The sequence below is a fragment of the Xyrauchen texanus genome, chromosome 29 (genome assembly GCF_025860055.1).
Source record: "Xyrauchen texanus isolate HMW12.3.18 chromosome 29, RBS_HiC_50CHRs, whole genome shotgun sequence".
Taxonomy (NCBI): Eukaryota; Metazoa; Chordata; class Actinopteri; order Cypriniformes; family Catostomidae; genus Xyrauchen; species Xyrauchen texanus.
Window position 1 is genome coordinate 25,305,910 of NC_068304.1, and position 13,190 is coordinate 25,319,099.

At 36.5% G+C, this 13,190-nt stretch overlaps 1 protein-coding gene across 3 annotated transcripts in view; it reads left to right on the forward strand.

The window, feature by feature from the left end:
• LOC127623389 (ras-specific guanine nucleotide-releasing factor 1-like) overlaps positions 1-13,190 on the forward strand; it is a 47,084-nt gene that overhangs the window by 10,881 nt on the left and 23,013 nt on the right. Inside the window, exons 2-11 of one of the 3 annotated variants that reach the window (XM_052097842.1) lie at positions 1,529-1,635; positions 4,299-4,446; positions 5,817-5,909; positions 6,689-6,942; positions 8,534-8,613; positions 8,757-8,950; positions 9,638-9,747; positions 10,627-10,745; positions 11,275-11,435; positions 12,722-12,785. In XM_052097842.1, coding sequence (XP_051953802.1) covers positions 1,529-1,635; positions 4,299-4,446; positions 5,817-5,909; positions 6,689-6,942; positions 8,534-8,613; positions 8,757-8,950; positions 9,638-9,747; positions 10,627-10,745; positions 11,275-11,435; positions 12,722-12,785 — 1,330 coding nt within the window. The other 2 variants (XM_052097843.1, XM_052097844.1) reach the window with 2 other exon arrangements.

The window sequence follows — 13,190 nt, forward strand, 5'->3', positions numbered from 1 at the left end:
TTGCGAATGGTTTTACATTTTAAAAGGATGTCAATGGTTTGAAATGACTGTTTAAGAACTACAGAATTGTATTAATTAGACGTTATCCAATTATATCATTCAGCTGGTTTACATCTATTGGTCTTGAACCCTCAAACTCTCTCATTTCCTGCTTTCAATGGACGAATGATTGTGGTATAATTACTTGAGCAACGCTAAGGCACCTTAAAGGTCTGCTCATCAGCAGGAATGGAGGTTGTTTAGGATTCAGTGCTAAGGCCTGGCTTTCTGAAATGGAGAGAGTCAAGTAGTGCCTACAGAGCCATGGCCACTAGCGCACAGAGGAGTTGCTAGGTAACAGGTAGCATACAGTTATGTAATGCGCCATGCTCCCAGTTTACATGTTTTATGGTATTCCTCTTGAGAGCTGGAGCTATCTCAGGAATAGGGAAGTTTCCCTCAGCACATCCTCTCAAGGGCGAGAGGAGATCCTTCTTTCTCCCTCACTGATATAGCCATAGTTGGTTCCTCTGTTTTTTTTTTTATTATTATTGGGTTACGAATGGCACACAGTGCACTATTTGCATATGCAAAGGTGTTTGTGATTGTATTTTATGTTGTTCCATTCTGAGGTATTGGGCTGCTGACCTTTTTATATAGGAAGATTAATTGAAATGCTAGGACACATTCCAAATGGCCGAGTAACTCCTTTCACTCCATTCATTGATCAAAGACAGTGTTTTGCCAGTTGTTTTTGTAAATTGTATTTGAAAATTAGCTCCAATTGTCATTAGATCCTTGAAAAAATCTGCTCTATGGGCAAATGCCAAATGAAGTTCCAAATTTGAATAACAAAGCACAGGTTCTTCCAGTGAATTTGAGACCACATAGTGGTTTATTCATATTGTTTATAGCTTTTAAACACCAGACTATGACAGGGATAATGTACAGCCAGCTAGTCATTATTATAAAATAAATCCCAACAGGATGATCAAGACCCTGACACAAAGCAGAGGGGCCATATATATATACCTGAAGGGATCAATTTTGCGATAATGACTGTATATTATCCCACTTATTACACATATTCTTACCAAAATAATAAATAAATGGATACAAAATGTTAATTTGAAAATGATTGTATGTAAGAAAACAGTGACTGCGGAGTGATACAAGAGATATGGAACTAGCACAGCTAGGAAATCAGTTGCCTGGAACAACACTCAACTATACAGTTTAGCAGTCATTTAAACAAAAATATTTAAATGTGGCAGTTGGTCAATCAAAATAAAGAAGTCCAAAGAGTGGTGTAATGTGGACTATTGCACGAAATTATAATAATATTTGTATTATTATTATTTGACTAAACAGACTCCCACTATCACTGCATAAATCATACATCTCCTTTTTTGTTCTTTATTGGGAAGTGGTCATTAAGATGAAGGCTTATAATAATGGCTCATAATTAAAGTATATCCACCATTGTAGCAAATAAGATTATTTTCATATATTGCAATTATGAAGAGTTTCTGTTCTTTGTGTATTGCAGTATTATTTCACAGTCAGCTTCAACCATGAGAATCAGAAAGCCCTGGAGCTTCGAACAGAAGACGTTAAGGACTGTGATGAATGGGTGTCAGCAATATCACATGCCAGGTAAGAAAACCCTTCAAATTTAACATCAGATTTGCTTCTGTCTACTTCTGTTGGAGATGGTAAAGAGAGCAGATACAGAATTTGCCATGTTTCTTGTTACTGCAGCCTGTTTCGCTTACAGTATGTATGCTAGATGTTGTGTATTAATCAGAAACTCAGAGATTCTTTAAATATAACTCATTATTCCTAAGAATCTTGCTACTTTATTGTGATATGCTTATGAATAAGTTGAGTCAGAAAAGTCAGAACGTGCCTAGAGAACTTGCATTGCTTTAGATATGCTCCATATATTGTTCCATACACAAAGCTCTGTTGTGAAGGGGGAAAATGAGTACAGAGGAGGATTTTTTGCTTAGTGGACAGATTCCATGTCTCATTATCAATAATTAGCCTCAAGCTTGTTTAAGCAATCTTGGATGTTGCAGAAGTTCTGTTGGGAGGATTGTTTATTTTTAGTAATGAACTTTGAATTTGAATTCTCCATTGGGAACTAACAAACAAAGCACAAGATATTGTGTCTTTAATAGCAAATAGCCTTAATGTAGTCAGAGAAATATGTACATTGTGATATTTTTTCAGTTTGTTATTTGAGAGTTAAGGTGTATAAGGTTAATAACACTATGAAAAGGAAAATAATGTTTAAAATTGTGTTTTTTCAAAATTGCAATTTGTTTTGCAATTAATTGTTATCTGGCAGAAAAAAAAATTGCTCATATTGTTTAGACATGGCTATTCATAGATTTAAAATCATCGATCTGATCATCATTTGGGAATTTTTGTTTCTAGTTTATAATTCCTTGTATTAGAAGTTTAGAGGGTTTTATGTTTTGTCTTTAACATTTGTGCTAGCCTTGTTGCATGAACTGACTTGAATATGATGGTTGAAGATATTTAACTATACATTACAGAATTCATTTGGCAGCCTTCTGCAATTTAAAATTTTGACACTAATAGTCACTAATTGATATGGGATGACTTAAACTGAGTGTAAGGCAAATTGGCTTGACTTCAAGCAATGCCTTCAAGCCATGTCGGAATGATCCTGAGCGCTGCCACAATGTCTTATTTACCCGTGGGAAACTCCTCTTTAAGGTTTGACTCTCTGATTTGGGGCCATGTCAAATAAAGCAAATTGATATTTGATCATACTGTAAATTTAATTGTAATGTTGATGCATTTTGTATACTGTTGATATAGAATAGCAATAAAGCTTGCCAGAAAATACTTCTCATTCAGTTTGTTAATTAGATGATGGGTTTGAATGACAAGACCACACTTTCCATCATTCCCTGTAAGTACACACTAAACACTAAAATACATAAATCATGTATAAATAAAGACAACAATTATACAATTAATACATGTCCTTTGCTCTTCATATTGATGCACTAACACTAAAAACGCTTCCTGTCATTTTTGGAAGTGAATTTCAGAGAAAGAAATATAAAATTACCTCATCCTGTTCATGTTGTCATGTTGTAAGTAGTAGGAGTGAGAATCAGAAAGGACCTGGCAATAAAATAGAAATAGAATTGGTAATAAAATTTGAGTGTGTGTTAACTTATTTTGCCTTTTCACACACTTTATATGAGTATTTCATTTTAATATCGATTTCCTTCTCCACACCTCTAGTAAGTAGGATCTTCCAGGATGACATGAAGGCAGCATATTTTTAGTTCATACATTAGTTCATTTCACCAATCCACTAATGACACTGCTAACTAATTTTTGTTGTTACAGTATAAGAGTTTCCTAATGTTACATTGTGGTTGAGAGTTAGATTCGTCTTTGTATACTTTAGTGGCTTCTCATAAAAGTTTAGTAGATATAGTCTAATATCATAAAGCACACACACACACACACACACACACACAGAAGACCCTATTTCATAATCAGAAGGCAAGGTCTAGTTTATTTTTTAGAACAAGTGGTTCTCATGTTCTTATGAGGGTGGTGGGTGCTCCGTTCTGGTCTCAGTGTGAACTGGAGGACGGTTTTAGCTGTTTATCTCTGGAGTGCCCTGCAGCACTTCTAAATCTGTGTGCATAAACATGAAGGCGTCTGGATTTGCTTGCTGTTTTGAGATAAACGCTGCAGCCGCTGCTCTAACAATTCTGTCTAATTATTGAATTCTAGCATTCAGTTTGCTCTGATAAAGTGTGTGCTTATGGGGTTATGTGTTAACACTATGTGTATGCTAATGAGTTTTATCCCTGTTAGTATAACGTGATGTTCCTTATTGTGTGGAGTGTGTGCGCTAATGTTAGTATTTTGTTTCGGTATGCCTTTGTGGATGGATGTGTGTGTGTGTGTGTGTGTGTGTGTGTGTGTGTGTGTGTGTGTGTGTGTGTGTGTGGGCGGGTTTGGATGGTTTGCGAGGAAATTTTTTTAGGTTACAAACTGGTAATTACAAGGGTATTCTGCTATACATTTGATTTGTGAGGACATTTCTAGTGTCCCCATAATTCAAATCACTTAAAAAACATACTAAACTATGTTTTTTTATTGAAAATGTAAAAATGCAGAAAGTTTTTTGTGAGGGTTTGGTAGGGGATATAACCTATAGTTTGTACATTATAAAAATCATTCTGTCTATGGAGAGCCCTCATTAGGATAGCCGCACCAACCTTTGTGTGTGTGTGTGTGTGTGTGTGTGTGTGCAGCTACAGAAACTTGGCTACCGAGCATGAAACGCTCATGCAGAAGTACCTCCATCTACTCCAAATCGTGGAGACAGAGAAAACAGTTGCTAAGCAACTTCGACAACAGATAGAAGATGGGGAAATTGAGATTGAACGGCTAAAATCAGAGGTAAAATTTGTAATTCATAGTACTATAATAGGGATTGTTTATCTATAGTTAGCATTGCCTAGATCCAGTCTAACATATCAGCAAACTGTGGGGGTATTTAGACTTGGTCAATTCATGCATTTTTTACTCATCAGATTATGAAAATGTTTACTATCCGATTATGAAACAACTTCCAAGACATATAAGAGATGGATAGCCATCCATCAGATCATACAAGATGCGAATTGGCCAAGTGTTAATCTACCTTGTTGTTTAGGCAAATATTAAACATAATAACTGTCTTTCCACACAGATCTATTTCAGCATTCAGATATTTGAGAACAACGTAATCTTGTGTTACCTTTTGTACCTAAGTCGTTGAATTTTAACCTTATGTTTTTAGTTTTTATGAGCTACATCAAGTGCCGCAAAATGTCACTGCCCGACATTAGCATCTTCCCAGAAGTGAGCTTTGTTACATTTGCATATAATGGGGAAATACTAGATCAGATTTATGTCCGTTTTACAAATGTAAATGAAATGTACATACCCAATCGAATAACAATTTGACCGCAATACAGTGTTGCCTTTATTACCACAATCATCTAAGCAATCGGTAGGAATAGAAGATCAGATTTATAAATTTATGTATTATTTTTGTCAAATGAAAAATGCGTACCCGTGCAGAGAGCAAGCCAAATATTTAAGATGCGTGAAGTGTAAATAGGCCCTCAATGCATATAAACTGACGTTCAATGTGTCTCTCAGATCCAAAAAAGTTGTTTGGGAGACGTTACATGTGTTCATTTATTTTTTAAAAGATTAAAAAAAATGGTGTGGTGTGAGAAGCATTTGGTGTTCAAGAGCTTTCTCCAGACTACTTGCACTTCACTTTGCATCTCTGCTTATGAAAAAGCGTCTCTCCAAGAGAACTATTATCCCTGCTGTATTCTTCATCAGCCAGATCAAATAATAATTTAACTTTAAAGTGCAAATGGAGCAGGCTGTATAAAATGGTGTGCTGAATATGCATGACCCCAGATGTATTGTGTGTTGAATCCTTGGTTGCAGCATAATAAACTCTTTTAGCCTGCATCCAATAAATGGAGCACCTACCTTCAGTCTGCGCTGGCCAGCTCCCACCTCTTTTATGTCCCAATCGTTTCCCTTTCAGATTGCAGGGCCATGTAATCATTTTAAACTTTGCATTGGAAATCTCTCAAAGTGCAATCTGAGAGATTCGATAGGCAGAGAGTTTGGACCACATGTCTGTGTTGGCACTGATTTGGCCTGACTCAATCACTTTGTCAGCATGCTGTTTAGCAGTGAAGGAAAATACTTTTTTGCAAAGGAAGTGTTGACTCTGCTATATTTGTCGCTGTTTCTGGCAGATTGCTGCAATGCTCAAAGATAATGAGAAGATTCAGTCGAATCCCACCACTGCCCCTAGTGATGATGATTCAGAGATCAAGAAAATCAAGAAAGTAAGATGTTTGGTTTGCACTGCACAATATCTTAATGTCTCTGCACACCCTCTAATGTAGATACAGTGGTTGTTCCATTGTTCGAGATTCTGATTCCTTCTATTAAGACCCCATGAAATCAAAATTAATTTCATGCTGTATGACTTTCTTTCTTCTGTGGAATGAAAAATTTATATTTTGAAGAATCTTTAGGCAAATATTTTCCATACAATTACAGTTCATTGTGACCACAACAAAAAACACACACACACACACACACACACACACACACACACACACACACACACACACACACACACACACACACACACACACACACGCACACACATGTTGGTCTACCTATCATTATGAGGACTTTCCATAGACATAATGATTTTTATACTGTACAAACTATAGATTCTATCCCCTAAACCTAACCCTCACAAAACATTTTCTGCATTTTTGCATTTTCAATAAAACATTGTTTAATATGTTTAATAAATGTCCTCACAAACCACATTTATATCATAATACCCTTGTAATTACCAGTTTGTATCCTAAGAAATTTTCCTCGTAAACCACATAAACATGCCCACACACACACACACACACACACACACACACACAAGCTCCATAAAAGTAGTAAATTCGACTGAATCCTTACAATTAATCCAAGCTCATTTTTGGAGCTCAACAGCTGTCGACACTATGATCTGTCGTTGGATTGGAAAGATCTGCATAAATATGCCTATTCATACTGTATTATATAGACTTGTTTTCTTCCTGCAATGCTGCTAAAGGTGCAGAGCTTCCTGAGGGGATGGATGTGCCGGCGAAAGTGGAAGACCATCATTCAGGACTACATCCGTTCTCCACATGCGGAGAGCATGAGGAAGAGGAACCAGGTCGTCTTTAGCATGCTGGAGGCAGAGGCTGAGTACGTCCAACAGCTCCACATCCTCGTCAACAACTTCTTGAGACCGCTTCGCATGGCTGCCAGTTCCAAGAAACCGCCCATAACCCACGATGATGTCAGCAGTATATTCCTCAACAGGTAAACACAAGTTTAAGATATAATTAACCCCCTGTGCTAAGCAGGCTTTCTGGTTTTGCATTTGTTTTTGTTTATTTGTAGGCCCAGATGAAAGAAAAAATCCCAAATTATTTTATTATTTTAAATTTGTATTATATTTATTGTGTCTCCTAGACACTAATGAAACTAAACAAAGAGTAAATGGAGACTTTTCTTAAAGGGAAAGTTCAACAGAAAATGAAAATTCTCTTATCATTTACTCACCCTCATGCCATCCCAGATGTGTATCACTTTTTTAGATTTTTAGAAGAAAATCTCAGCTCTGTTGGTCCTCACCATGCAAGTGAATGGTAACCTGGGGCCGTATGTATAAGGCTTCTCATAAATGCTCTTAAGAATATTCTTAAGCTTTGACTTAAGTGACAATTTTTTTTATTAAAGAGTAGGACTTGTGTAAGAGTGGGATCTTTTTATAAAGATGCAAAAGCAACTTTCAGCAAAGTCTAAGACGGATTCTTAAGGGCTGACTGAAGTGACACTTAAGTGTTGTGAAGTGTTGTGTTGACTGAATCAGCCAATAGTAAGCCTGCAAGGGTAAAATGTCCCAGCTGGTATGACATCATTAATTCAATCATTCATGATTGAATACAACACATTATAAACAATATTTTGATAATAGGTTATTTTCTGTTGATTAATTCTTTGATTAATCAAATGAGAAAGCCAAATTTAATTTGGCCTATTTGAAGTAACAATGACTCGCTTGATGTTTTGGACAAGTGGTTTTGCAAAATGGAAATGGAAACTTGCATGACTTTGAGTTTATAATATACACAAATGTAACCGGTCCTACCCAATCCACTCCATGCGGGTTTCGACTTAAATATTGATCTATTTTTCACCCGAACCTATCATATATAGCATAGCATCAGAATATATGGATTTAACCATTGGAGTTTTATGGATTACTTTCATGCTGCCTTTATGTCCTTTTTGGACCTTCTAAATTCTGATCATTATTCTCTTGCATTGTGAGGACCTACAGATTCTTCCAAATATGTAAATTTGTGTCCTCCAAAGGAAAAAAAGGTGTACCCATCAGGGATGGCATGAAGGTGAGTAAATGATAAGAGAATTTAAGTCTCCTGCTTCTTAAATGCTTAGCCTGAGAACATTTTATGTTGTAGAATTTCTGAAGAGATTTCAGCAATATCTCAAAGCTCAGATTTTCCAAGATACCAAAGTCTGCAAACAAAAGTCTGAGATTATAATATGAACACAAACATTCTCGTCTAATTATTCCAAGATCAAATTATAAATGCTATCCACATTAATGTAAAAGCTCTGGACTCTTACAGCGTGTCAACAGTTGTCATTTGTGTCTGAATTTATCCTAAATAAGTTTTAGACAAGTTTTATATTTAAATTAAACAACTGAAAACTCCAACAAATCTCCTTAGCTGTGAAATAGCTGTGAAACCTCTAAGAAAAATTGTTTCCTCTGATGGCTTTCTTATCACTAGTTTCTTAACAGGTTTTGCTTGAAATTGGCAAAACTAACACAATAGAATACATACGTTGTTGTTTACACATGCTGTTTTTTTGTCTGCAGTGAAACCATAATGTTTCTACATCAGATATTCTATCAAGGGTTGAAAGCTCGAATAGCAAGCTGGCCAACATTAGTCTTGGGTGAGTGCACTGCCAGAGCAGTTGGCAACCAACAATAAAGAACATTCTGTAGACTCCACAAATTGCAAGCAAGATTTTTTGAAAGGTGTTGCAGATCTGTAGTCCCAGTCACACTGACTTTGAGATTCTTGTCTGTTCTACAGCTGACCTGTTTGACATCCTGCTACCCATGCTCAACATCTACCAGGAGTTTGTGCGTAACCACCAGTACAGTTTGCAAATCTTGGCCCACTGCAAGCAGAACCGTGACTTTGACAAGTTGCTTAAACAGTATGAAGCCAAGCCTGACTGTGAGGAACGCACACTGGAGACCTTCCTCACCTACCCCATGTTCCAGGTGATCATAATCTTCCACCTGCACAGTCTTTCTTATAATTTACAAAGTTGTTTTCAAGTTATGAATCAATCTTTTCTTATCTAGTAGACTTAAACAAATGAAATCTCATTTTTATAGACCTAATCTAAACCACATCAATGTGAAGTTTGAAATCAGATTTAAGATAATATATAACGGCCAAAACAGAGTTGTACCTGAAGTCACTCATTTATGCGCAGATGTGTCATTCACTATGTAGAAAATGGATTGAATTTTATCACTTGCCAAATGACAGTGCAGACAGTCAGTTCTAAAGTTCTAAATCGTATTTATGTGCAGTGTGAACAAAGCCAGCTTGATGTAGAGTGCTGCTTAGCTTCACATGGCAGGTCCTTCATCATCAGTTGTTTTTAGTTCTTGAATGTAGGGGTTTGCAGTGTATTCAGGCCCATAATGGCTTTTTTCTGGCAAGCTATGCAGTTTCCATGAGATCTACTTCAGCAAGGTCTACTTTGAGCTCTGCAGCACTGGTAATAAATGTGCTGATGGGTGATTGTGCTCACCTCTAAGCCTCGTCTGCGAGAATACATTGCAGGCAGTTACAGGAGTTTTGTTTGGCTTTCCATGTTTGCGCATGACTAAACGTGGAAATGAGTGTGTGGATATGCAGCTGTCTGATATTATGACTGTGTGTCTCTTGTCTGACAGATCCCTCGTTACATACTGACCCTCCATGAGCTGTTAGCACATACACCGCACGAGCATGTGGAGAGGAACAGCTTGGATTATGCTAAGTCAAAGCTGGAGGAGCTTTCCAGGTATGTCAACATACAGTATCTCTCCATCTCTTCAGCCTAACTATCCATCACCATGTGTCAACATGCATCATTTCCTACTACTCAGCACACAAAGGGCCTTACTGACAAACAGAATGACCATTGAAAAACTATTCTTATTGCTTGTTTCGATGCAACAATTTTGCGTACAAATGGTTTAATGAATCATTTATACACAAATCTGTTCTGCTCAAGACTGGGGTAGTGTGTAAAACTTGTTTGAAAACAGTCATTATATTGGCAATGTTTAGTGCCGCTGGTGGTACAGAAATTACTGACTTCACTTTTAAGCACTTGTAAACAATAGAGGTGGGTAAAAATATAGATTTTCCGATGCATTGCAGTCTTCATTTAAGCAATCTCCATATCTTTTCTTATATCCCAAGATCAATATTTTTTATTCTTAACATGCATTGCGTGAGATAAAGATAAAGCCATTTGAGCTCAACATGTGCTCATTTACAGAGGATCTTTAATGAAATGGCAGTTTTCTTAGTAACGTTTTTAGCACACTTCAACAAATAAATGTAAATCCTTGAAAATAGACAAATTATGCAATTAAACAATAAACTAAAGAGCTAAAATTATGAAAAACTATTCAAATATAATTAGTAAAATTATTATTTTTAAAAATAAAATATATAATTTTCTTAATGTAAGATGGACGAAAAAGGGACATTTTAACAGAAATCTTCCCATAAAATGTTTAAATCGAATCGAATACTGAATCGAATGAGATCAAGAGTATTTGAATCTGAATCGAATCGGGAAATCTGTATCCATACCCAGCCTTAGTAAACAACAGGTAAATGTGACAAATAAAATATTGCCTGTGAGTGCTAAATTACTATTCCTACACAGAATAATGCACGATGAAGTAAGCGAGACAGAGAACATTAGGAAGAACCTCGCCATCGAGCGTATGATCGTGGAGGGCTGTGAAATTCTCCTAGACACCAGCCAGACCTTTGTCAGACAAGGTGAACTCCCCACACCCTCCCAATACACCCCCACCCACACACACACACACACACACACACACACACACACATACATACACAAATCCTTCAAAAAGGGGCCACAGATCCCTGATAAGATGGTTGGATTCTCCTTCCCTTCTGTTCTTTTCTGCAAAATGTCACTCTTATCACCTGTTATTGTCAAGCCCCCCCATCTCCCCCTTCCCTCACCAAGGCTTTGCTGGGCTGCCCTCTTTTCCCTGCCACCATCACAAAGCAGAGTGTTAACTCAAAGGATTGGGCGCCCTAATCCTTCTACTCTCCGAAGAGCACTGTGTTAAAAAAACAAGACCAACTCTTTCATTTCCATCACCTGTCGATCTGGTGTTGAGCCTAGGATCGGAAATGTCAGCGATGCAATGCAGGATATGAAGACATGAGGAAACATCTGATAAAACATATGTGAATCCAGTATTTCCCATCCATAGTTTTACTTTACCTGCAGGTTTAATGCATTCTCCCTCAATATCTTGCTGCTGTTCTTTGTCAGGATCCCTGATCCAAGTGCCCATGAGTGAGAAGGGCAAGATCACCCGTGGTCGTCTGGGCTCTTTATCACTGAAGAAGGAGGGGGAGAGGCAATGTTTCCTTTTCTCCAAACATCTGATCATCTGCACTAGAGGTTCTGGAGGAAAACTGCACCTCACCAAGGTGAAGCCTCATTCTGCCCTAGAAATTCATACACATGCCTTAAGAACTAAATTTGGGCTGGGTGGGATGAAAACATAATCTGTTTTATCCATGTGATTTTCCTATACTATTTTATATGGTTGATATATTTGCATGGCTATCAGTAAGCAGGCCTTCTTTATGTCACTTACACCTGATAGAATGTTTTTTTTTTGCCTGGCGTAAATACAGATCGGGATGTGTCCCATAAAAATCAGTTTTAAGAAAAGGTTGCTATTGAGGTGTGTTGTTTGCACAACACGAAACAAAGTTTGTTTTCTGTTTCTGAGCAATGTCATAAATTGCCATAGTAGTAATAATTTTACTTGTATGCTGTCACAGGTACACAACTATCTATTATTTTACATCAGCTTTGAGTGTTGCTCATTCAATCAGATTTGATATCTGTTTTAAAACATTAGTTTTACTTGTATTAATATAATTATTGTATTACTCTTTTTTTTTAAGTCAAGTGGCACATAATTTGATTCTAATTGTTGCACTGTTGTGAGACTTACAATGAAATCTTTTGGTCCAAATAAAAAGAGAAGAGGAACAAAAAAAGATATTTCATTAGTTTTAATTGTATTTATTTATTTAATTATATATAGAATATACAAAGATATGCATTACCGTGATGTACAATTTTGGTCTTACTGCCAACCTCTACAAACATAGACTTTGACATTACTGGCCAATACAGAACTTTCCCTTTATGGGGTGTGAAGGCCTATATTTTGGACAAGTAAAATAAATGATCATTTAAAATGATTTATAATATTTGCATTTGTTTTGTCTATTTGTCATGTAGTGCAGTAGTTTGTGATATCACATAAAAAAATGCTGAATGGCTGCTGTCACAAACTAAGCAAAATTACTCCACTTACTCTAGACATGATGTCTAACTTTAACTCATTATAGAGCAAATAATGTAGATGCAAGTTTCTTCACAGAAATGCAAACTGAATAAATATGGAAAAAGGGATGTTATTTACATATTTCCTGATTTCTCAGAGGATGACTATTGAATGTAACGGGATGCTTGTTAAACCAGTGAAATGTTATGTTGTGCCCAGGAAATAATGATTACCATCTTCAATCGACTGTAATTTTACCACGTTCAATAAGCCAGTATTGCTGCTGGTCTTTGGGGAAATTCAAGAAGGAGATCCTCACAGTAATCACTGTTTTTGTACAGCTGGTATTGATTATTTGATTGCAGCATATTCTTAGAGCATGTCTCAGTGTTGCTTGTCTTCTGATGGCAGAATGGAGTGGTGTCACTCATTGACTGCACACTGATAGAAGAGCCAGAGGGCACAGATGATGAGTGTATGTATCAAACCTCTTCAATTTATTTGCTTGTCTTTGACTTTATAACTATGATCAGGGGTTAAATTAGGCCAGAACAATCGGGAATGGAATCCATTCCGTTTCTTTCCTTATTTCATCCAAATACAATTCATTTTTTTCTTTATTTTATTTAAGTGTACTTGCTCAGAAAACCTTTTAAGTTAATAAAATCCTCCATAAAATGAATAGTTCACTGAATAATGAAAATCCTCTCATAATTTACTCACCCTCATGCCATCCCAGATGTGAATGACTTTCTTTCTTCTGCTGAACACAAACTAATATTTGCAGAAGAATAAATCCATATGGTCCATAAGTAAATGTGACCAAAACTTTGAAACACCAAAAAGCACATAAAGACATTATAAAAGTATTCCATATGAC